Source organism: Bos grunniens, chromosome 3 (genome assembly GCF_055505025.1).
Source record: "Bos grunniens cultivar Pamir isolate PY7600 chromosome 3, Bosgru_T2T1.0, whole genome shotgun sequence".
NCBI classification, from domain to species: Eukaryota; Metazoa; Chordata; class Mammalia; order Artiodactyla; family Bovidae; genus Bos; species Bos grunniens.
This window is the reverse complement of record NC_141167.1, coordinates 71,062,014-71,087,807: the sequence shown is the minus strand read 5'-3', so window position 1 is coordinate 71,087,807 and position 25,794 is coordinate 71,062,014. Positions and strand designations below refer to the sequence as shown.

At 36.9% G+C, this 25,794-nt stretch overlaps 2 protein-coding genes across 45 annotated transcripts in view; one reads left to right on the top strand and one right to left on the bottom strand.

The window, feature by feature from the left end:
• The window catches only part of CCDC18 (coiled-coil domain containing 18), a 113,079-nt gene extending 111,018 nt beyond the window's left edge, over nucleotides 1–2,061 (bottom strand). For 3 of the 42 annotated variants that reach the window (XR_015160509.1, XM_086391215.1, XM_086391221.1), the window contains exon 1: nucleotides 1,852–2,061. The gene's annotated coding sequence lies outside the window, so the exon portion shown is untranslated. Of the gene's footprint in view, nucleotides 1–726; nucleotides 1,636–1,777 lie in introns of those variants that run through there. The other 39 variants (XM_086391247.1, XM_086391260.1, XM_086391250.1 and 36 more) reach the window with 31 other exon arrangements.
• Nucleotides 2,062–2,446: 385 nt separating this feature from the next.
• Nucleotides 2,447–22,409, top strand: TMED5 (transmembrane p24 trafficking protein 5). 3 transcript variants are annotated; one of them, XM_086391273.1, is made up of 5 exons: nucleotides 2,447–2,626; nucleotides 10,899–10,996; nucleotides 17,062–17,245; nucleotides 19,202–19,225; nucleotides 19,602–22,409. In XM_086391273.1, the coding sequence occupies exons 1-5, from the start codon at nucleotides 2,447–2,449 to the stop codon at nucleotides 19,818–19,820; spliced, it is 705 nt and encodes a 234-aa protein (XP_086247399.1). In that variant the 3' UTR covers nucleotides 19,821–22,409. The 3 variants fall into 3 exon arrangements, with proteins under 3 accessions (XP_086247399.1, XP_086247401.1, XP_086247400.1); XM_086391275.1 differs by having other exon boundaries at nucleotides 17,062–17,256; nucleotides 19,176–19,225; nucleotides 19,602–22,139; XM_086391274.1 differs by lacking the exon at nucleotides 19,202–19,225.
• The last annotated feature ends 3,385 nt before the right edge of the window (nucleotides 22,410–25,794 follow it).

Here is a 25,794-nt window from a genome sequence, read left to right as displayed (position 1 = left end):
AGCCAAATAACTTGCTTGAGTGTGTGCGCGTGCTCAATCACGTCTGACTCTTTCCAACCCCATGGACTGTAGGCCGCCAGGTTCCTCTGTTTATGTAATTTTCCAAACAAGAAATACTGGAGTGGGCTGCCATTTCCTTCTCCAAATAACTTACTCAAGGTCACACAAACTGTAAATGGTGGAACCAAGATTTGAACCTAAGCCATCATGACGCAAAGATCTTTCAATTATGTCACACTCTAGTTTTCTTATTTATTATAAATTAATTTCAGTATGAAGTGTTTGAACTTGATCATGTTACAAGCTCTGAACATCTGACAAAACTGGTATCATAACATTCATATTTTCCTAAAGGTAATTTATTAACAGATAAAGGTTATCCCCTTCTCCTATTCACCATGGCTATAAAATTTAAAACCATAAACTCACATTCACGTAACAACCACAGAAATCAAAATGACATTTAGCAGGTTAACTCACAAAAATAAATAAGAAAAGTTGTTTCTTCAACTGATGGGTATCTCAAGGGTTGTGAAATTCTCTACTAAGTAGCTTTGCACATTAAAAAATCATGATAAATACATTTTATTACTAATAATTAATATTCATAATTATTGTGTACTAAAACATATTAATAATACAACTTAAATGAAAGCTTTACAATCTCTACTACTCCATCTTCCTGCATAATCTTTAAATTACATTTCTCTCTCAGATCTCATTTACCTTTGTCATTGAAGCTTCTTTTTGATCACCCTTCTAGAATTCTGACGACATCTCAAGCTCCAAAAGGTTAGGAGTCCTGTGTATTATAGTCAGGACTCTAAGGCACTTACAGAAACCCAATATTTTCAGTGACTAAACGATGATTACAAAACTGTCCTTCTTTCCCCTCACCTAGCTAAAATAACAAATTTACTCCACACTCAAAATTTCTCAGATGTAGAGAGGAAGATTAAAAAGAAAACTTTCATCTTACTGGAATAAACTGTGGCACGAAATTATATACTATGGAATCTTAGTAAAGAAAACATTTCTTTCCTCTTTTGTTTCCAAAAATTTGCTTCTGCTTAAATGAGAAGACTCTCCCAAACAAAAATCAAAGGTTCAGGTCCCCACTCTGTGTTTTTCCAACAACTCTAGTTACCTACAGGATGGTGAAGGAAGAAGGGTAAAGAAAATTTGGGCAAATTCTAACATGCCATTTTGTTTCAACTGAATCAGGTTTATGTAAATTTTAACCCAAGAATTCTCTCACCCTTCTAAAGGATCAATGAAAACGTTTGATATGCAAATATATTTTCATTTTCCTAATGGGCCATTTAATACCCTCAAATAAGTATTTCTCCTCCCTTCAACTTAGTTATAAAAGTCCAGCTTCATCGCCTGTACATACGTGAAAAAGCACGTCATGCTTCTTACAGGCCCTGACATCTTCGGGCCTTAATTACAATGCGTTTGCAGGTATACACAGGTACACACATCACACCAAAGAACAACTTTATACTCGTCGTATGTAAAAAAGATGGGCTGTAGTTGAAAAGGATTCCGCATTTTGGAAGGCCATTCAAGGCTTTATATCGTACTGTTCTGTTTCAAGAATGCTCAATTTGATAGAACTGGTCCTTCGTTCATCTGGAAGCAGTGGAAGAAAACATGAACAACTTCCTTCCAGATTTTTCTTCTACTAAAATACGACCCTGAAGAGCAGTGTGAGCAGCGAGGGTGATGACTAGATTAAACGCGTCCGAGGGAACCGAGAGGGAAACACCTGTACCTCCTCAGATAGGCCAGTTTCCACCCTCCAGGGGCAGTCGCTCACCACAAGTCGTAGCTGTGAGAGAGACCCACCAACGACGGCGCACGCCGAGCTCTCCTCTCCGTTCGGAAACCTCCGACCCTCTCCCCGGCCCCAAGCGCCGAACACACTATGGGAACTCCGGTTGCGCCGAGTTCGAACCGCCGCGGGAACCGTTGGGAACGCACCTCCCCAACCGCAGCCCCGCCCCCCGCGCAGCCTTAGCGTGAATCTACGCCGGACGCGCGGGGCTTGTCGGGGATTGTGGTCTGGGAGCGCGTCCGAGCCTGCCTACCCAGAACTACATTTCCCACAATTACCACCAAGACGCCCATTGGTGTGACGCCCGCCATGGGAAGCTGCGGAGGTCTGGGTGTCAGGCGGTCCGTGCTGGCCCGGTGCCTGAGGGAACCAAGGCCTAGGAGGGTGTGGAAAAGGACTGCTGGCTCCGCCTTCAGTCCCTACGCTTTGTAGACAGGCGTTTCCCTCTCGGAGAAACACCCCTCCGCCTAGGCCTTCACCTGGAGCTTTTTCAGGCTCCAGGTTTGCCTGCCAACCACGAGGAGTCCTGGAAGGAAAAGCGGAGCATAAGTGCCGATAACCCACGCCTCTCAACGCCTTTCCCAGCCCGAGATCGCCCAGGCAGGGATGGGCGATAAGACCTGGCTACCCTTCCCCGTGGTCCTCTTGGCCGCTCTGCTGCTGCCTAGGGCGGCCGGCTTCACTCCCTCCTTAGACAGCGACTTCACGTTCACACTTCCGGCGGGCCAGAAGGAGTGTTTCTACCAGCCCATGCCCCTGAAAGCCTCGCTGGAGATCGAATACCAAGTAAGTGTAGATGTTGAGCCAGCCTCCTTCCTTTAGCCTAACTGCACGTCGTCGCCTCTCACCCGCTGAGAAAGTTTTTGGGGACCGCCCGGCTGCTAAAGAGGCGAGGGCCGCCCGGAAGCCGGGCAGCTGCGCGCCGGCTCGCGAGGCGCTGTTGTCCAGGGGCTGGGGACTAGAAGTTAGGCGGGATCTGGAATTGACTACCCGCCCTCTCCCCTTTTCTCCGGTGGGAAAGAGGCTAGCTCTGGTGATGTCGGTGGGTTTTTTCTTTGTTTAATGATTCGTCCATGTCTTTAGCCACTACGCGCGCCAGTACCGGAAATTTCACAATTCAGGCCTAATACACATTCTGTTTAATCACTGGACAAAATGACAGTTGCTTTAATCACCGCCCCCAGCCCTCAATTTCGGTATTATAAATCTATGCTGTTACTTCTTCAGTTAAGGATTTTTGAATTGTGACCATGCGATTATCACTAAATCCTATTTTGGAATATTTTGAAAGGGGCTATTGGTGTGTTTAATGGTGAATTTCCTTCCCAGTTGTATGTGTGTGTCTGTGTTTGTGCGTGTGCTCAGTCGTTAAGTTGTCTCCGACTCTGCGACCCCATGGACTGTAGCCGGCCAGGCTTCTCTGTCCGTGAGATTTCCCAGGCAAGAGTACTGGAGTCGGTTGCCATTTCCTTCTCCAGGGGATCTTCCCGACCCAGGGGTCGAACTGGCATCTCCTGCCTTGGCAGGCGAATTCTTTACCACTGAGCCAACAGGGAAGCCCTCTGAGTTATATATATATACCCATTATTTAAAAACCAAATAAGATCTAATTGTATATTAAAGCTCTGTAATCTTTTCTTCAGCATTCTAAGCATTTCTCCCATATCACTATTTTATTTTTAATAACAGCATGATGTTATAGGGAATTGCCTTAATTTATGTAGTCACTCTGGTAAAGGGTAATTTCTTAGAAGAAATCGTTAGCTCCAGTATGGCAAATTTCGATTTTTCTAGGTAGCACTGCAAAAAAAGAGAAATGCCTTCATGTGGTTCATCTTTCAACTTTTTTCATGTTACCTAATTTTTAATCAGATGTTAATTTTTTATAGTTGATGTAGAGAATCTTTTTCAATAACAGGTACTGTCATATTTAGAGCAAAATAAAGTTATTTAGAATCTTCATCTGCAGAAACTTTGAGATTAGATTATTTATAGATGAATATGGCTTCCCTGGTGGCTCAGATGACAAAGAATCTGCGGGCAATGCGAGAGACCTGGGTTCCGTCCCTCGGTTGGGAAGATCCCCTGGAAGAAGGCATGACAACTCATGCTAGTATTCTTGCCTGGAGAATCCCCTTGGACAGAGGAGCCTGGCAGGCTGCAGTCCATGGGGTCGCCAAGAGTCAGACACTACTGAGCAACTAAGCAGCAGCAGCATAGATGCATAAGGTTAAGCATAAAGTATCTAAAATTACAGTTAGTCAGCCAAGCTGAGGCAGGAACTCAGCATTTCCTGATTTCCAGTTCAGTTCAAAAGTTAATTTACTGAAGATTTACCACGTGCCAGTAATGCCTGGCGGTGAGGACACAGAGGAGGGAACAAACAAAAGAGAGAGCCCTTTTCAGGGATCTTAATATTTAAAGGTTACTGGCTTATAAACAGGGGCTTCGCAGGTAGAAGAGTGGTAAAGAATCTGCCTGCCAATGCAGGAGACTCAGAAGAAACAAGTTGGATCCCTGGGTCGGGAAGATCCCCTGGAGCAGGACATGGCAACCCACTCCAGTGTTCTTGCCTGGAAAATAAAGTATGGTTATATGCTGTTGGAGAAGGACTTCTCTGGGTTCTCAGAAAATAATTCTTGGAGAAAATAGGAACCTAGAAACATGCTTAGGTGAAACAGGAATGCAGGGAAGAGGGGCATTCTAGGAAAAGGAACAAAATGAATACGCATTTCTGAAAATGCAGTGTTACTGTTCTAGCAGTGGGCAGTATATACTGGACACTACAACTGCTGATCTTAAGGGGTGGAACTCTTAAGACTATAAAGTCTAGGGTGAGAATAGAAGAAAAAGAGATTGGAGAGGTCAGGAGGCTGGATCATGAATCTTAGCTTGTGTGCTATGCTGAGTAGCTTTGACCTTTGTCTGTATAAGGGCTACTGAAGTTAAGCAATGTGGTAACAGTCAAAAATGTTTTACAGTGTGGAATATGGATTTAAGGAGGGCAAAATTAGAGGTAAAGAAACCAACTACAGGGTTAGAAAAAGTCTAGATAAGGAAACAAGTTTTATTGTTCATCAGTCTTTACCCAGGTATTAGGAAAGAAATTGGGACTTCTGTGGCAGTCCAGTGGATATGACTTCATGCTTCCACTGCAGTGGACTTGTGTTCAATCCCTGGTCATGGAACTAAGATGCCAGCATGGCCTAAAAAAATAGATAAATAAAGGTAAACTACTGACCTCTTAGGATTAACAGCTCCAACTGTAGACAAAAAAAAAATGCCTAGGTCGAAATCTTGAATCTGGCACTTACAACCTCTGTGACCTTGAGCAAGTTACTTAACCCCACACTTGTAAAATATTGACAATAATAGTAAGAGTTGATTTGAAACAGTTAATAAGTGTTTATGTACCACCCCAAACAGATAGTAAAAGTTCAGTATATGTTAGCTTTTTTATGTTTACATTTTTCGAGTTTTATATATAGTGGGTTAGCTTTATATCAGTACTTGGCATCTTTAATCACTCAAAAAGACTGTTCCCTTAAAGCATTCTGTCTAAACTGTTTTGATTAAGGAAAGAATTAAAATCATTTGGTGTTTGTGGTCCTAGACAATGTTGCAAAGGTTCGTAGGGTAGAAATCTTCAACCCCTTGCATTTTCCAACTCTGTCATTAATTTTCCAATAACTACAAGCTACTGGGTTTTGTCTTCATTTTTAAAATGTCAGGTAACAAACTTTTCTAGACATTGCCCTTGGTTTACTGTGACATATTAAAAATTTTAACCATTTCACACTTTTCAGGTGTAAGAGGACACTTTTAGGGTAACTGACCAGTCCCATTATATATTAAGTTCTTGGAATTTTTAAATGTCAATACATTTATATCTTATGAGTAAAATAGATAATTCATTTAAATTTTTTATTATTGAGTGCTTAGTTTCTGTAAGCTTTATGTTAAGTACTGCAGAAACAATGGTGAGTAATACTATACTCTGTGTACAGTAATACTATACTCTTGCAGTCTAGTAAGGGGATAGACGTTAATCAAATTAATACAAGTTCAGTTCAGTTCAGTTCAGTTGCTCAGTCGTGTCCAACTCTTTGCGACCCCATGAACCGCAGCACACCAGGCTTCCCTGACCATCACAAACGCCCAGGGTTTACCCAAACTCATGTCCATTGAGTTGGTGATGCCATCCAACCATCTCATCCTCTGTCGTCCCCTTCTCCTCCTGTCTTCAATCTTTCCCAACATCAGGGTCTGTTCAAATGAGTCGGCTCTTCCCATCAGGTGGCCAAAATATTGGAGTTTCAGCTTCAATATCAGTCCTTCCAGTGAACACCCAGGACTGATCTCCTTTAGGATGGACTGGTTGGATCTCCTTGCAGTCCAAGGGACTCTCAAGAGTCTTCTCCAACACCACAGTTCAAAAGCATCAATTCTTCGGCACTCAGCTTTCTTTATAGTCAAACTCTCACATCCATACATGACTACTGGAAAACCATAGCCTTGACTAGATGGACCTTTATTGACAAAGTAATGTCTCTGCTTTTTAATATGCTGTCTAGGTTGGTCATAACTTTCCTTCCAAGGAATAAGTGTCTTTTAATTTCATGGCTGCAATCACAATCTGCAGTGATTTTGGAGCCCAAAAAAATAAAATCAGCCACTGTTTCCCCATCTATTTGCCATGAAGAGTTGGGACCGGATGCCATGATCTTAGTTTTCTGAATGTTGAGCTTTAAGCCAACTTTTTCATTCTCCTCTTTCATTTTCATCAAGAGGCTCTTTAGTTCTTCTTCACTTTCTGCCATAAGGGTGGTGTTATCTGCATATCTGAGGTTATTGATATTTCTCCTGGCAATCTTGATTCCAGCTTGTGCTTCTTCCAGCCCAGCATTTCTCATGATGTACTCTGCATGTAAGTTAAATAAGCAGGGTGACAATATCCAGCTTTGACGTACTCCTTTTCCTATTTGGAACCAGTTTGTTGTTCCATGTCTAGTTCTGTTGCTTCCTGACCTGCATACAGGTTTCTCAAGAGGCAGGTCAGGTGGTCTGGTATTCCCATCTCCTTCAGAATTTTCCACAGTTTATTGTGATCCACAGAGTCAAAGGCTTTGGCATAGTCTATAAAGCAGAAATAGATGTTTTTCTGGAACTCTCTTGCTTTTTCCATGATCCAGCAAATGTTGGCAATTTGATCTCTGGTTCCTCTGACTTTTCTAAAACCAGCTTGAACATCTGGAAGTTCACAGTTCACGTATTGCTGAAGTGTGGCTTGGAGACTTTTGAGCATTACTTTACTAGCGTGTGAGATGAATGCAGTTGTGCGGTAGTTTGAGCATTCTTTGGCATTGCCTTTCTTTGGGATTGGAATGAAAACTGACCTTTTCCGGTCCTGTGGCCACTGCTGAGTTTTCCAAATTTGATGACATATTGAGTGCAGCACTTTCACAGCATCATCTTTTAGGATTTGAAAGAGCTCAACTGGAATTCCATCACCTCCACTAGCTTTGTTCATAGTCATGCTTTCTAAGGCCCACTTGACTTCACATTCCAGGATGTCTGGCTCTAGGTGAGCGATCACATCATTGTGATTATCTGGGTTGTGAAGATCTTTTTTGTATAGTTCTTCTGTGTATTCTTGCCACCTCTTCTTAATGTCTTCTGCTTCTGTTAGGTCCATACCATTTCTGTCCTTTATTGAGCCCATCTTTGCATGAAGTGTTCCCTTGGTATCTCTTAATTTTCTTGAAGAGATCTCTAGTCTTCCCCATTCTATTGTTTTCCTCTATTTCTTTGCACTGATCGCTGAGTAAGGCTTTCTTATCTCTCCTTGCTATTCTTTGGAACTCTGCATTCAAACAGGTGTATCTTTCCTTTTCTCCTTTGCTTTTCGCTTCTCGTCTTTTCACAGCTATTTGTAAGGCCTCCTCAGACAGCCATTTTGCTTTTTTGCATTTCTTTTTCTTGGGGATAGTCTTGATCCCTGTCTCCTGTACAATGTCAGGAACCTCTGTCCATAGTTCATCAGGCACTTTGTCTATCAGATCTAGTCCCTTAAATCTATTTCTTACTTCCACTGTATAATCATAAGGGATTTGATTTAGGTCATACCTGAATGGTCTAGTGGTTTTCCCCACTTTCTTCAATTTAAGTCTGAGCCACAGTCAGCTCCCAGTCTTGTTTTTGCTGACTGTTTAGAGCTTCTCCATCTTTGGCTGCAAAGAATATAATGAATCTGATTTCTGTTGCTATGAAGCTAACTGCATAAGCCTAAGAATGTTTAATAGAAGGACTTGATTTTATCTGGGAATTGAAAGAAGACATCCTAGAAGTAGAGTTCAGATCTGTGAAGAATCAGGCTTACTAGGGATAAGGGGGTGGAACAAGGTGATAGGTAAAAAGAACAGCATGTGGCAATCCAAGGCTTTGAGGCAGAAGACTGAAGAATACCTTTGAGGGACTAAAAGACTATGACAGACAGGGGAAAGTGGGACTCATTCATCCTGATCCATTGAAATCATTAGGAAGTTTAATTTAGATTTATGGTATTGTTTATTTTAAATAGGTATTTTGTGTATTTTAAAATTAGCTTCTATATTTTTAAATGCCATTTAAGCCTGCTAGTCATTACCAATAATATCTTTTGCTTTACTGAAGTCTATGCTTAATTTTGTGATATCACTTATTTTTTGATTTAATGGATATGACTTTGGGATTTTGGAGGGGAAACTTTAGTAATTTTAGAATGTTTTGAGTCCTTAGATATCAGAAAATGGTTTTATCTTTTGCTTTCTCTTCAATAATATTTGGGAACATTGACTACATGTGATTTTTTAAAATCCCTTGTGATTTTTACATCTAGTGTATGTGCAAGAATGCTGGTGCCATCCCTGTTCTTGTTATTTTATAGTTCTCTACTACTACTTCAGTTTCTAGGTGGTTCTTTTCAAATCCTTTGGAAAAGTCAGTAGGAGGCTTATTAGGTGGTTATTTGAAATCTTTAGCTCTGTCCTTCATAAAGTCTTACCATTTCCTGCATTGTTCTTATCTATACTTTTTTGCTTTGTTCTGAGAATTCTTTGGCTCCTTTTCTCTAATTTTTAGACTCTATCCATGTCTATTCTGTTGTTGTTAAGGCTTTATTCATTAGGGCTTTATTTGGGCAATCACATTTTGGGTTTTTCTAAGAATTTTTCATATCAGCATCTTCATCTTTTATTGATTTTTACATTCTTAAATTTCTCTGAGGATATATATTACATTTATCTGATGAAACATATTTTTAAATCTGTCTACATTATTTTCCAAAATTTGATCCTCTGAGAAAAGCTGCTGCTGCTGCTGCTAAATCACTTCAGTCGTGTCCGACTCTGTGTGACCCCATAGACGGCAGCCCACCAGGCTCCCCCGTCCCTGGGATTCTCCAGGCAAGAACACTGGAGTGGGTTGCCATTTCCTTCTCCAGTGCATGAAAGTGAAAAGTGAAAGTGAAGTCGCTCAGTCGTGTCCGACTCTTCACGACCCCATGGACTGCAGCCTTCCAGGCTCCTCCATCCATGGGATTTTCCAGGCAAGAGTACTGGAGTGGGGTGCCATCGCCTTCTCCGTGAGAAAAGCTGCTGCTGCTGCTGCTAAGTCACCTCAGTCGTGTCCGACTCTGTGCGACCCCATAGATGGCAGCCCACCAGGCTCCCCTGTCCCTGGGATTCTCCAGGCAAGAACACTGGAGTGGGTTGCCATTTCCTTCTCCAATGCATGAAAGTGAAAAGTGAAAGTGAAGTCGCTCAGTCCTGTCCGACTCCCAGCAACCCCATGGACTGCAGCCTACCAGGCTCCTCCGTCCATGGGATTTTCCAGGCAAGAGTACTGGAGTGGGGTGCCAAGTAACATGAAAAAGCAGACATTGGTTTCAGCAAATATTTGGTGTTTCTGTTTTTAGAATTTTGAGATTAATAGATATTGGTAGCTAGATGTATTCATTGTTCAGTGGAGTATCTCTAGAAAGTTCTTACTCTTAAACTCTTTTAAGATTTCCTAGGTTTCTAGTATTGTTATGGATTATATTGATACCTTTTGTTCATTTCACTGAAATTTAAAGAGGAAAAAGAATTGTGTATATTTAGCTAGCCACTCAAAACCAGTTCTGTTGGTCAGTAAGTAGAGCACAAGAATAGGTAATCTATTATTCCATTAAAGCCATGAAGAAAAAGAAAATGGAGTTAAGAAAAACAGTAGCCTTTGAAGTTAGATTGCTAAATTCACATTGTGACCATACCACTTATTTACTATCTCACCTTAGACAACCTTCTCTGTGCCTGTTTTTTGAGGGTTTTTAAAATTTTCTTGAGGAAAGGGGTGTTTGTTTTGGTTGTTTTCGCTAAAATGAAAACAATAATAGAACCTACGTTTTAGATTTGTTGTGAGAAATAAATTAATCCACATAAAGCACTTAAAACAATGTGTGGCATAAACCATAATTGTTAGCTGCCATCATCATCATCAGGACATTTTGAAATTGTAAAGGAACAAGCTGAATTATTTGGCCAGTAAGTAAATAGCCTACTTGGAATACACAATTCATACTGGGAAATAATAGGTGATGTGTTGAAAAAGTCAATTGGAATCAGATCATAAACGTCTTGAGTTCCAGGCTGAGAAGTAGCTAATACTGAGGAGGAAACAAACTCAGAAAAATTACATAGCAAACCCTAAATTGCTGAAGGAAAAGGGTCTACAAATTTAACTCCTTTCTGTGTTTCTAATCCATAGGGCTTCTCGATGAAGGTACTGTTCTAGGGAGATTATTTCAGTAATACTCCTAAGACCTAAATTTAAGTGATGGCAGCAGGAAATGGCAAGAAAGGGACAAGTTCCAAAAATGAATGGAATGGAAAAAAATGGTCTTTCCTTTCTAGCTCTAACATGAGTGTGTTGACCTTCTTACCCTTGTTAAGGTTTAGAAATGAAATCTCTTCATCATATGATCTACTTTTTATTTTCAGCATTTGTAAAATGTACTCTTCTTTTCTTTGCCTTTCTGCAGGTTTTAGATGGAGCAGGATTAGATATTGATTTCCATCTTGCTTCTCCAGAAGGAAAAACCTTAGTTTTTGAACAAAGAAAATCAGATGGAGTTCACACGTAAGTTATCTCTTAGTTGGGTTCCATGAACTGAATACCAGTGGGAGCAGGGAAATTTAGCACATTTGATACTAAATATTAGCATGAAATGATTCCATATGAACATTTTAAACAGTTCTTTTCAGTGATCTATCTTAAACTAAAGTGTCATCTTGTTTAGGCATTTTCTTTTGATCTTGACTGAGTTTTTGCTTTGCTTTGGTTAATGAGATGAGTATACCACAGGTACTGCTTTCAATCTTCTGAGGCATTTTAAAACCTGCCTTTCTGGCCACCACAGGCTTTTTCTGTTATAAGTTACTATTCCAGGTATATAACTTGAACTGGTGGCCGTATCATTTTTGCCAGTAGTTTTCTTAAAACAACAGTACAGTGATACATCTTTATGTGTGTGTGTGTAAATTTTTATTTTCTTCAAATGTCACTCTTTTTAGATAATTAGAAGACCTGAAAGTAAAAGATCTGACCACAGGAAACCCTATAGAAAATGCTTTTTATAATTCCGAGTTTAAATTTGATAAAAGGCCATATATTGTACCTCATTTCTCTTTTTTTCATCTCACCAGTGTTTCTGTTTCATTGTATTATTTTACTGTAGCACTTTTGTTTACTCAGTATTGTTACTGAGTTTAAACTGTGAGTATATAGGAATAAGAAAATCAAATACGGAGTGTCCAATATTTGCCATAAACTAGACTTTTCATTTTATATGCTTTTGGAGAAGGAAATGGCAACCCACTCCAGTGTTCTTGCCTGGAGAATCCCAGGGACGGGGAGCCTGGTGGGCTGCCGTTTGTGGGGTCGCACAGAGTTGGACACGACTGAAGCGACTTAGCAGCAGCAAATTAATCATTCCAACCCCCTGTGAGAGATATTCTTTGATTCTCCAATTCCCATTTTACAGACAAGGAGGCTTAGAGAAGTTAAATAAGACTGCAGGCATATACATGTATTAGGAGGAAGGAGAATGAACCAAAATTCTTGCTTCTACTATACAGTGCTTAGAACATTTCTAGCACATAGTCTTTGTTAACCAAAGTACCTGGCATATAACTGTTACTCAGTAAATATGAATACATGTATGAGTGAACGAGGTGGGAAAATGTCTCAACCATAGTTTTCTAAGATACTCATTTTAATGTGCTTTCAAAAATGCCATTTTACCTATGTAGAGTTCTAAAAAAAAAATTGCATAAACTACTGATAAATAAAATCAGAAGTGGTTAATTTTAAGTCAGTTAAGGTGGCTATACCAGAATTAACTATGCTTTCTCTTTGATAGGTATATGAACAAGAGCCAAAAATGAAGTTCATCTTTAAATTTCAGAATATAGAAAATGTATAGAATTTCTGTCAATTTTAATTACTCTCCCATTTTCTGCTTTCATTTAGAGATTAGGGGGGAAAAGGTATGTTACTACTTTCTTAGAAAGAATTGTTGTTCAGTCCCTAAGTTGTGTCCAACTCTTTGTGGCCAGGCTCCTCTGTCCTCTACTACCTCCCAGAGTTTGCTCAGACTCATGGCCATTGAGTCAATGATGCCATCTAACCGTCTCATCCTCTGCCACTCCCTTCTTTTGCCTTCAATCTTTCCCAGCATCAGGGTCTTTTCCAGTGAGTCAGCTCTTCGCATCAGGTGGCCAAGGTATTGGAGCTTCAGCATCAGTCCTTCCAATGAATTTTCAGGGTTGATTTCCTTTAGGATTGACTGATTTGAGCTCCTTGCAGTCCAGGGGACTCTCAGGAGTCTTCTCCGGCACCACAATTTGAAAGCATCAATTCTTCGGCACTCAGCCTTCATTATGGTCCAACTGTCACATCTGTACATGACTACTGGAAAAACCATAGCTTTGACTATACAAAGTTTGTTAGCAAAGTGATGTCTCTGCTTTTTAATATGCTGTCTAGGTTTGTCATAGCTTTCCTTCCAAGAAGCAAGTATCTTTTAATTTCATGGCTGCAGTCACCGTTCACAGTGCTTTTGGAGCCAAAGTAGTGAAAATCTATCACTGTTTCTTTCCAACTTTTTCCCCATCTCTTTGCCATGAAGTAGTGGCCTGGATGCCATGATCTTAGTTTTATGAATATAGAGTTTTAAGCCAGCTTTTTCACTCTCCTCTTTCACCTTCATAAAAAGACTCTTTAGTTCCTCTTCACTTTCTGTCATCTGAAGAGTGGTACCATCTGCATATCTGAGGTTTATATTTCTCTTGGCAGTCTTGATTCCAGCTTTGTGATTCACCCAGCCTGGCATTTCACATGATGTACTCTGCTTAAAAGTTAAATAAGCAGGGTGACAATATATAGTCTTGTCATACTCCTTTCCCAATATTGAACCCATCACTTGTTCCATGTCCGGTTCTAACTATTGTTTCTTGACTCACATACAGGTTTCTCAGGAGACTGGTAAGGTGGTCTGATACTCCTAGCTCTTTAAGAAATTTCCAGTTTGTTGTGATCCACACAGTCAAAGGCTTTAGCGTAGTCAATGAAGCAGAAGCAGATGTTCTTCTGTAATTCTCTTGGTATCTCTATGATCCAACAATATTAGCAATTTGATCTCTGGTTCCTCTGCCTCTTTGAAACCCAGATTGTACATCTACAATTTCTCAGTTCACATACTGCTGAAACCTAGCTTAAAGATTTTGAGCATAAACTTACTAGCATGTAAAATGAGTGCAACTGTATGGTAGTTTGGCATTGCCCTTTAAATTGGAATGAAAAACTGACCTTTTTCAGTCATGTGGCCCCTGCTGAGTTTTCCAAATTTGCTGACATATTGGGTGCAGCACTTTAACAGCAGCATCATTTAGGATTTTAAACAGCTCAGGTGAAATTTCCTCCACTAGCTTTGTAGTAATGATTCCTAGGGCCCACTTGACTTCACACTGCAGCATGTCTGGCTGTAGGTGAGTGACCACATAGAATTATCTCTCATTAAACCATTGGGAAAAAAGAATGAGTTTATAAGAGTTCTTTTGATATGTCAGGTCACTGTTCTAAGTACTTTATGTATTATTTTTTTTTTATTCTTCCCTATAGTCCTTACTATCATCTTACCAATGAAGGAATTGAGGCATAGAGCAGTTAAGTAAATTACTGCAGGTTACACAGCTAATGAACAGCAAAGCCAGGATTTAAAACCAGTCAGCAACTCACTCTTAATCACTATACCAAATTTACAAATCTAAAAACTAAAATGAAAATTTCATCTTTAGCTATATTAACTTTTCAAAAAATTACTTAATTTTTGGCTGTGCTGGGTCGTCATTGCTATGCACCGGCTTTTGCTAATTGTGGGCTACTCTTCATTGCTGTGCTCGGGCTTCTTTCTCATTGCAATAGCTTCTCTTGTTGCAAAGCACAGGCTCTAGAGCGTGCAAGCTCAGTAGTTGGGATGCACAAGCTTAGGTGCTACGTGGCATGTGAAATCTGCCCAGACCAGGGATTGAGCCCAGGTGCCCTACATTAGTAGGTGGATTCTAAACCACTGGACTACCAGAGAAGTCCCTTAACTTTTTAAAGGCAATTAAAATCTGTTATGCCGCTGAAAGTTTTTTCTTAAATCAAACCTTTTAAACAAATACTGTCCTTCCAGAAGTCAAGGTTAGTAAAAAAAAAAAAAAAATGTCTCCAGACAGAGCCTTAAACAGCTTAAGTAATACCTGTTTGTCCAGCATTGTCATATGTACCATTTTTCTAGACTGCTAAATTAGTTATTACCCTAACTCATACCAGAACTTAAGTCTCCCCCCAAAATTCAAAGATTAACAGAGATAAAGTGTATAAAAGTGTGTAAATTATAAAGGGGGATATATAAGTATTGGAGAAGGAAATGGCAGCCCACTCTAGTATTCTTGCTTGGGAAATCCCATGGACAGAGCCTGGTGGGCTGCAGTCCATGGGGTCACAAAAGAGTTGGACACAACTGATTGAGCACATACAAGTTTTGACTAGAGAAGGGAATGGCAACCCACTCCAGTATTCTTGCCTGGACAGTCCCATGGACAGAGGAGCCTGGTGGGCTACAGTCCATGGGATCGCAGAGTTGGACACAACTGAAGCAACTGAGCACGCATGTCTACAAGTAGTGGCTATTTTTATTTATAGTATATATACTAAAATCCAGTCACACTGCTGAGTAGTCATCTCTTATTCTTAAACACGGTAAATCACAAATAGGGGGAAGAGAAACAAGACTGGCTTAAAAGATGAAGATCACAGAAGGCTATAGAAAATAAAGCAAGACACCTCAGAAATTGAAGATCAAACGTATAACATCCACAAAAGAGCCAATGGCATCGTTTGGCCTGTGTAGGCCTCCTCTTGCCAAATGACTTCTAGATCGAGTAATCAATCATTCAGAAGTCCTCCGATCACAAGTATTTACTAGCATTTTGTACCACTGTTCCACGTTTTGTGTATGTGTACCTTCCAAGAGCTCATCCTTCTTGTGATATGCCCAAGAAAACCCAATGAGAGAAAATTAAAATACTGATACTATGGGATAAGATTTTGTCAGTAGGATTGAGCTTTGAAACAATACTGTTATAGCTAATTTTTGTTTTTTGGCCCATCTTGAATGAGTTTTCACCCCTAGGGGGCAGTATCTCCTCATTGAGAATATGTAGACTAAGAATGCTGCCCTTCAGAATACATATGGTGGTTATATGCTATCAGTGATGCCATTAATCAGAATATAGTGGAAATTTTACCTCAGAAAATGCCCCAAATCTACGTCATATTACATAATAATCACAATGTTTTTGTTTTGTTCCTTTTAATATTGTTCCCCTATATCCATACCAGTGTTTGCTTTAGACTCCTTCAAAGGTTAAATGTATCTCCAAAGACAAAGGTATGTCATAATTAAGGACACTGCAAAGAATACAGAAGGCTTCTAGCAGTATTGTAGAAAGATCAATTAACCGAAGGTCAAAAGTTCAAGCTTCATCTATGCTTAGAATAGGCTATGTGATCGTGGGCAAGAAACTTGTATCTATGTGAACCTTACTTTACTTGCCTTGAAAAGGTCAATTATGCTTACTTTCAAATAGGATGATAAAGATTAAAAACGATGTGTGAAAGCAGTATGTAAATGATGAAGAGGTATATAAGAACTGGCTATTTTTATTAATAGTGATATATGTTAAAATCAAATCACATTGCTGAGGACTTACATGTTATGCCTAAACAAACCCTAGGTCAGAAATAAGGGGTGGGGGGGAGAGATGGAGATGGCTTAAAAGATGAGAATCACATGTTGCTCAGAAGGCTATAGAAAATGATGTAATCTGCCCCCAAATTTAAGTGATCCAGCATATTGGATAAGGAAACTTCGAATTTAGACCAACCTTCATGAACAGTCACAACAAAACATTTGTTGAACTTTGTTGTTTTTGTGGCCAGCAGTAGTAAATGTCATTAGCCTGTGTAAATAGTTTGTTAAAACTTCTCTCCACAAAAAGTTATTAGAAAACTATTTTGCTAAATTAACTCTGCCTAGGCCAATTATCTTTAATGTGAAGATCAAGATCGTTTAAGTTACGAGTGGCATTTATTCAGTAAAGGTAATGCCACTATGAGTAATGCTCTTGTTCTTCACCACTGAACTCATTCCTAATCTTTGTAAACTGTATTATAATTTATGTACTTAATCCAAAGGGGCCTAGAATGAAGCATTTAGGAAAATCCATTGGTTTTGAAAATTAAAAAAAAATCTCACTTTACAAATTAATCTCAAAAGTGGAGGTCTGTAGTGATGTTTCCATATGAGTTGAACTCATTATAAATTACTTTAAATACATAAATATTAAGGTTCACTCTGAGGTATCCTATCTAGGTTTTTAATCCTGCTCCAGTGTCAAGCACATTTAAATTGCAAGTACTTGAATATCTATTTTTAGGTTACTGCTTTAAAGAAATTATAAGTTATCTTTCAGTACTATGGAGGTCTGTCAGTAAGCTGTCTAATTATAAATCATGTTATTTCTTTTACAGTAGTTTTTTCTTTGATCCCAGATGGAAGTACAGATAACTGAGGACAGTTTCTTTTTTTAATACAGGATAGAGACTGAAGTTGGTGATTACATGTTCTGCTTTGACAATACATTCAGCACCATTTCTGAGAAGGTGATTTTCTTTGAATTAATCCTGGATAATATGGGAGAACAGGAGCAAGAACAAGAGGACTGGAAGAAATACATTACTGGCACAGATATGTTGGATATGAAACTGGAGGACATTCTGGTCAGTATAGTGTTTTTTTTTTTTAGAATAAAATAATAAAAAGTTACTAACATCTAGAGACTTTACCATGTGATAGGCACTGAGTTAGGTATTATTTACATTCTCTTACTTAGTCCTTACTTAATTCTATGAGGATTATCCACTCCATTTTCCAATAAGGAAAATTAAGGATTAGGGATATTTGGTAATTGTCTCTGTCACAGAACCAGAGAGGGAAACTCGAATTTGAACACATGCTCTTAAATACAGAACTTAGTATGTTCAAACAGAGGATTGTAATGATCTGCAGAATGCTTGCACACAAAATTGAGTAATTTTTAAATACTTAAAATATACAGGAATTTTCCCCCATAACACAGATTTTATAACGTGAAATTTGGTATCACTTGATTAATTTGGGGAATGCTGTTAACATAACTCAGCCAGACCTAGTAGTTATCAGAAACTACCACTACCCTCAGGAGTAAAAGCTTCTTTGCTTGAGTTGCTTTATGCTTTATTTATCATAAACCTGCATAAAGAAATGTGCATGTATATGAACCTGTTTACTAATGATTGTATTGCAAGTGTTGGGGAGAAAGGTCATTACCCTTCAGCCACAACTAGAGGTAATCAAATGATAGAATTTATTCAGCGATATTTATAAACAGCATATATACCTGTTACAGAATTTTCTGTAGGAGAAATAATGTGATTATTCCAAATTTGAAACTGTAATGTATAACTCTAATACTCATAACCTGAACTGTTTTTTTTAATAGTGTGATATTTTGATCATGTTGAGGTTTCTTAAGAAAACTATCAAATTATAAAAGAAGAGACATATTGTAAGATCAGTTAGCTAAGTCGGAAAATTAAATGATCATATCATATGTGTAATTCCTTCTGAGCCTTCTAAGCCTTGGTGTCCTATCACCCTTGGGGATACCACCTCTAGAGTTGTGAAGATGAAAGGTGATATGGCATATCTATAAATGCTTAAAACAGCATCTAGCAAACAGTGTGTGTTAGTTTTCTTACCTTTAACATTGTTGTTAACTGTGACTACAAACTGAAATGATTAAGCTTGATTACCATGAATATTTACCATGACAATTTTGATCTCATCATCTCATATGTATACTAAATTTAGTTGAACTTGAGATTCAGAAGAAGACTTAGTTATCATTAGTCCAGCTCCAAACTCCCTTTCCCCTTTTATTCCATTTTGTAGATAAGGAACTGGCTTAAAATGAAAATGATGCATCCATAGTCTCACTACTATGGATAGAAATAGTCTCTTTTTCCCACTCATTTTTAAAATTTCAATCATATTAATATATTCTTCCATTTTAAATTTATATTGCCAACAAGTACAAAATACAAGTAGTTGTAAATTTTATTAGTATTAATACTTCACTGAATTCTCAGGAAATTGACTTCATTCACAATTAAACAAAATGAACAGAAAGTTCAGATTTAAATATGGCTTAAAATACTTAGTCTTTGTTAAAGAAAAACAAAGTGTCTTTTAGGAGTTTTTCCACTTATACTGCCCCATCAAAATTTTTTATCGCAGCAGCAAACTTGAATAAACAATTTTATACTTGACTGTCATCATCTGATACTGAAAAGAACTATGCATGGTCTTTTCATTTGGGGATCTCAATCTCATATTTTTCTGGAAAATATTTGCATTACTAGATTACCATTGCATTACAAATAGACGTATATGACAAATATACTTTGTAGTTTTGTAAGCTTAGCAGAGCACTCTGAAATTTTGTGTATATTTTTTGCTTTTAAATGAGGATTTTAAGGTGACTATACAGGAAAATCTGTTTCTGTTATTTTCTTACTTATGCCATCAATACTTTAACATAATTTCTAATCTCAGTTTTACCGTATATTCATGTAAACCTTTTATAGTTTTTAAATCACTTCTCACCAGGACCCTACTAAAAAATTTTTTTTCAGATGTGCAACTCAGACTGCATCTTGGTAAGCTTGTTTGATGAATGTACTCTTGGAACATTTCTGTAATAAAAACATTTCTTATGGTTGTTAGGGCTAACAAGATAATGTATGTAAAATTACTGGCACTGTAGCACTCAAATATATTTTCATATTATTTTCAATTCCCAGTAGCTTTGTTCTCTTTTAGAATAATTATAAACAATAACTTAAACATATCATGAGAACTATTACATAAACTTTATGTAGTAAAGATCTTTAGGTAAATCTTAAGTAGTACCTACCCCTTAATTAAAATTGTTTTTGGATATTAAACTAGTAAGAGTACAGTGAAGCACAGTTTTAAATTAACTTAAAATTACTGAGCATTCTTTTACAATAAAATTATTTTATTTATCTCCAGGAGTCTATCAACAGCATCAAGTCCAGACTAAGCAAAAGTGGTCACATCCAAACTCTGCTTAGAGCATTTGAAGCACGTGACCGAAACATACAAGAAAGCAACTTTGATAGAGTCAATTTCTGGTCTATGGTTAATTTAGTAGTAATGGTTGTAGTGTCAGCCATTCAAGTGTATATGCTGAAGAGTCTATTTGAAGATAAGAGGAAAAGTAGAACTTAAAATTCCAGAGTACTTAACATTCACAAAAAGGGGCAGAAAAATGCAATAAACTGTTACAGTCAAGACCATTAACAACAGTCTTTTCCAAAACATTTTTAGGCATTACCATTAAGTGTGAAATAAGTATAATTTTAATATGAAAGGAAAGGCTTAACTTTCATCTGTGCAAGTAATCTTATTGTTCCGATTGTACTTAAGTGTATTGCAAATATTGTGCAGGTATAAATGAATGAAGCCATGTTAATAACAGTAGTTTCCTATGTTTGCAGAAGTTTTGCAAATGTCATTAGGTGATTTAAATAAATGAACTTTAGGCCTAAATGTAACACTGAACAATGTTTTTAGAAGACTGTTACCCAGAAGTTTCTTTGTAAATGTGGCAATTACAAATTAATTGTAGAAGTTTTTCAGTGTATCAAGTTATAAATCATGAGAATTATCTAATCATGGATATCTTTAGAAAAAACTCAACTTTTCTCTTTTTACATATGTATCTTCTAAATGTATATAGAAACACAGCTGTGAAAAAAAGGTATGTGGGATTTTTTTATAACCAAATATATTAAAATATTAACAAAAAGTATTAGTTTTATATACCTAGCCTACATTCCTAAAAGCTGACTTTTTGAATAATTCTTAAAAATACTAAAAGCATACTTATCAAAAATAGGACAGATTTTCTCTTTGAAGTGAATAAAGATCGTTCCCAATTTCTGTAAGGATACATTCTCTCTAATAGTTAACTAAGATATAGGATTTCTAAATTAAATGAGGGGAAATCACTTTATTTTTATATTATCAATAGTGTTACATTAGTTTTAATGTATTTACTGACTTGGATGATACATTAATACCATCAGTGTGATGGAAATATTGCTAAAAGAATTTGGACCTAATGTTAAGTAAATATCTTGAGTTCTCAAAAATCATTAAAAAAAACAATAAAGTCAATATAAAAGAATTTAGGGAAACGAGAATATCTTATCAAAATAAAATTTACTTAAACTATAAGTATCTGGAATCTGACTGGCTTATCATAATCACTCAATCCTAATATAAACCATGAGATTAATTTCCAGTTAAGCCCTACTAGTATAAATATTTATTAGTTTTTATTGTAATTTTCATAAAATGACCTTTCTGATCACTTTATTGGCATTCAAATAAGAATCAAAAACCTACAGAAGTTTCAACACTCAATATATGAACTCTAGTCTTTACCATCATGTCTTAAGTACTACTAACTTAATGAATTAAACAGAATTTTTAGGTTATACCAACTTGTAATATTGTTTATGTCATGTAAGAGTTAAAAACAATGAACTGATAAACCTGAGTATAGTTGGTTAGTACTGCTGAATTCTTAATAAGCAATAATAATATCCAGAGACAATGATGGTTTCATCTATAATTTAAAATCAAGTGGTACAAAATGAGAGATATTTCCCTCCATCTTATATATATTTCCCTCTATTCTTCTTAGGAGAAGAATAGAAACTTAGATTTCCCAACTTTGAGGCTTTTTTAAAGTGAGATAAATGCCATGTTTAGGTGATTACCTTAATTGGCTAAGAAAATGCTTTTAAGTGTACAGGAGTAGCCCCTGTAACACATGCAAAACAAGGGCCAGTAAGATTTTTGGTTATAAAGAGCTTTTTCCTCTTCTGATAAACTAATAATGAGAACCGAATGTAAAGTACTATAGCTAATAAAACAGTACAGATATAAACTACTGCATCTTTTCTATAAAACTGTGATTAAGAACTCTACCTCTTATGTGTGGCTGGTCACTGTACTTACTGTACTCTGATTCTTTACCTAACAATGGATTTGTTACATCATTTACATTTGATTTGTGCCACTGATTTTTTTAAACCTTTGATTCAGTAACTTCCTATTATATAATAATGGCCTTATTTAGAAAACAAAAAATTTAGGGATATTGAGGACAATTTTATTTTTATAGACAAAGTGAAAACAGATTATTTAAGAAGCATGTTACCTGTATTAACCAGAGTAAAATTTGTATGCAAAGAACTAAATTCTTTAATATTTCTAAAAGCTTATTGTTTATCTGCATCATATGGTTTTAGTGTAGTATTTTGACATTAAAACTATGCTAAAAGTGAGTAAACTGTCACTTGACAGCTTATTTTATCTTTACTTTTTACTCATATAAACTTCTAAAATACTAAAATATTTAACTAAGGCCTAGAGTTTCACTATGATTTGCATTTGGATCCTTAATGATTGGTTTTCTGTAAATGTCAAGATAAGTGGTTGAAATAGTATTGAAATAAAGTATAAACTGAAATGTCATTTTATTTTATGTATGTTTATCCTTCTCAAGTATTATGTCCTAAAATTGACAAAAATTGAATACCTATAATTGTATGCTTCCCCAAAGAAAATTCTTTTATCTGAAATTTTCAAAGATATTAATTCAGCATGTAATGGTTTTTCAGTTGAAATTTAATAATGCATAATTAGTGTTGCTCAAATGCTTTATACTTATGAACAGACACAGCCATATTATATGAGCACTGAATACTGTGCTGAGTATATATAATAAAAATTACAATCAAAGAATGTCTTATTTATCTACCAGTCATTATAAATACTGTCTAATCTTTAAAGCCTTCATTGATTTCATCTTAAAAGTGTGCTCTCTTCCATTTGAAAACCTATACTTCTCTGCACTTTTTATTGTGAATCATTCTACCCTTTAGTAGAGTTCTGTTTGTATATGTACTTGTTCTGCTGCTGCCCAAACATGTAACTAAGAGGTACTCAAAGGTACTCAAAACAGGCAAAGATTCAGTTCTGAGAGTCTGGAATACTAAATAAGTACTCAGGGAGCTTGTTCCACTCTTCTACCCTATTACAAAAATTGATTGTTTAGGATTAGAATTTAGTTCCAGAATCTTAATTAACACAATTTGGGATTCTGGTGTCTATATTATCCTTGGATCACTTGCTAACTGGGTGAACTTGGGAAATCAAAACTCCAGTTTCAGGACTTCAGTGGTTAAGACTCTGCTCCAAGTGCAGGGGCCAGGGTTCAATACTTGGTCAGGGAACTGAGATCCCACATGCTGTAACTAAGCATTCGCATGCCATAACCAAGATCAAAGATCTCATATGCTGCAACTAAGACCCAACATAGTCAAATAAATATTTAAAAAAGAAAACAACTCCAATTTCCTCCTTTGCAGAAGTATTTTAAGTTACATCTTAAAACTCAGTTAAAAGAGCAAATAAAAGAATCTAGTGCTTAGTGAAGGTTGATATATTATTGGTGATTTCCTTCATACCATTTAGACAAGCCACTTTTCCCCCGGAGACTAGTAGAATTCCTTAGGCACCTTTCTGGTTCCGCACTACCATCACTTTCAGGTGTCTGGGTTTGTGTCATTGGACACAGGGTATACATACACTTAATGTGTATCTGGGAGAATGACAGAATAAAGAATCCAGACCTAAGATGATGGCATCCGAGAATGAGCCTATATTATGGATGCTAGATCCCTGCATTGAGAAGAAAAGGTGAGAAAATGCAGGGCAGGGGAAAAAGTTAGAGGTCTTCAATGTCCATGAATCAACAGCAAAGTGAACAGTGAGAATCTTTTATCCAACAGTGAAATGAATTCCCTTATAAATAAAGCAAGCAACAACTCCCCAATCTTAGTTTCCAAGTGGTAATAATGATTAGACATAAAAGGGATTATTTCTACATTGGGATAAAATGGAAAGATGGACTAATAAAACTAAATATTCTGTTTTTATTTCAATTTTTTAAAGCACTAAGTAATATTAGTGGTAGGAGAAAGCTGAAAGGGCCAGAGCTTCAAAAGACACATTGTAGAGTTCTATTTTGCTGAATTCTTGCTTGGTATTAAAAAGCAGAAGAGAAATTGAAAACACAATACCATTTATAATCATTACTCTAAAGAAACAAAACATGTACAGGATCAGTATGATAAAAGTTATCAAATGCCTGGTAAAAGAAAGACCTAAATAAATGGAGAAACATAACCATATTCAAAGGTGAGAAGGCTCAACATAAAAAAGTCAATTCTTCCAAAACTGATCTATAAATTTAACACAATTCTCATAAAAATCTAGCAAGGTTTTTTTGTAGACAAGGACAAGCATATTCTAAATTTATACGGAACGGAAAGGCAAAAGAAAAGGACAGTTCTGAAAAAGAATTAAGTCTACCTATTTTGATACTTAAATCAACATAGTGTGGTACTGGTGGAGGGATAGGCACGTGGATCAACAGAACAGACATTCTAGAATACACCAAAACAAGTCAAACTGATTTTTAACAAAGGTACAAAAGTAATTCAATAGGGGAAAGACGGCCTTTTAAACAAAAGGTGCTGGAGCAACTGGGTCAAACATAGGTGAAAACATGAACTTAAATGTTAAAACTAGAAAGCTTTTTTGGAAAAAAATATGAGAAAAATCTTTAAGACTTAGGGCTAGACAAAGAGGTTCCATACCTGACACCTAATATATGACCCATAAAAGGAAAAATTGGACCTCATCAAAAGTAAAACTTTTGCTCCATGACCTACTAAGGGGATGAAAAAATAAGCTACTTAAGGGGGAAAATATGAGCAAATCACATATCCAAAAGACTAGAATATTAAAGAATTCTCAAAGTCCAACAGTTAGAAAAAAAAAAAAACAGTTCAATTAGAAAAGGGGCAAATGACATGAATGGACATTTCAGTGAAAATATATGGATGGCAAATAAGCACATGAAAATAATTTTAAAATCAATAGCCATTAGGATAATTCCAGTTAAAAACATAATGAGGTATCACCATACCAGAAAGGCTAAAATTTTAAAAATAGTTACAACACCAAATGCTGGGCAAGGATGCAAAACACATTAACTCACACTTTTAAACTGCTAAGTGGGATATAAAATGGTAGAGTCACTCCAAAAATATTTGGGCCATTTCTTTTAAAACTACACATGCACTTACCATGCAACCCAGCATTTATACTCCTGGACACACCCCGATACATGAAACCATATGCTCAAATAAAAACCTGTATACACAGACACAGCAACTTCATTTGTAATAGTTCCAAACTGGAAATAACCCAAATTTTCTTTTAAAGAGTGAACAGTTAACGTTGGTACATCCATACTATGGAATACTGAGCAGCAGTAAACAGAATAAACTATTGATACATGCAATAATTTGGGTAGACTTAAAAGGAATTATGGTTGGGGGGAAAAATCATAAAGGGTCACACACGGTATGGAGGAAAGAGATAGTTAAAACTGGCAGGTTTGTGGTGAAACAATTCAGTCTTGATAGTGACAGTTAACACAAATCTAACACAATATAAAATTCACAGAGCTATATACACACATACAAATGAGTGTTTGTAAAACTGGTGAAATCTGAATAAACTCTGGATTGTACCAATGTCAATTTTCTGTACTAAATATTCTACTATTATGCTAATATCACCACTGGAATATATGAAAAGTATACAGGAACTCCCTTTTTTTTTTTTGCAATTTCTTGTAAATCTATAATTATTAAAAACTAAAAACTTAAAAATGAGGCAGGTGAATTTTATACTGCAAGAGACATTACTGTGTTCTATATATACATATTTCTGAATGAGCCCAGGAATAAATAAAATAATTTAACTTCACGCTAAATAAAACCAAAATATTCTCACTGAAAAAATCAAATTGTCAGGACTCTCCTGCTGGTCCAGTAGCTAGTGCTTCAACACTCCCAATGAGGGGGCCCAGGTTCAATCCCTGGTCAAGGAACTAGATCCCACATGACACAACTAAGAGTTTGCAAGCTGTAACTAAGACCTGGCACAGACAAATAAATATGTATATTTTATAAAAAAGAAAACACGAGTGTCATTTTAGTTATCAGTCAAGAAGCAACAGTTAGAACTGGAATGAAACAACAGACTGGTTCCA

Bases quoted from the DNA above. Each gene is read 5' to 3' on its own strand.
- TMED5 (XM_086391273.1), top strand. From the start codon at position 2,447: ATGGGCGATAAGACCTGGCTACCCTTCCCCGTGGTCCTCTTGGCCGCT. The intron at 2,627-10,898 runs GTAAGTGTAGAT...GCCTTTCTGCAG, and splicing joins CGCTGGAGATCGAATACCAA to GTTTTAGATGGAGCAGGATT. The intron at 10,997-17,061 runs GTAAGTTATCTC...TTTTTAATACAG, and splicing joins AAATCAGATGGAGTTCACAC to GATAGAGACTGAAGTTGGTG.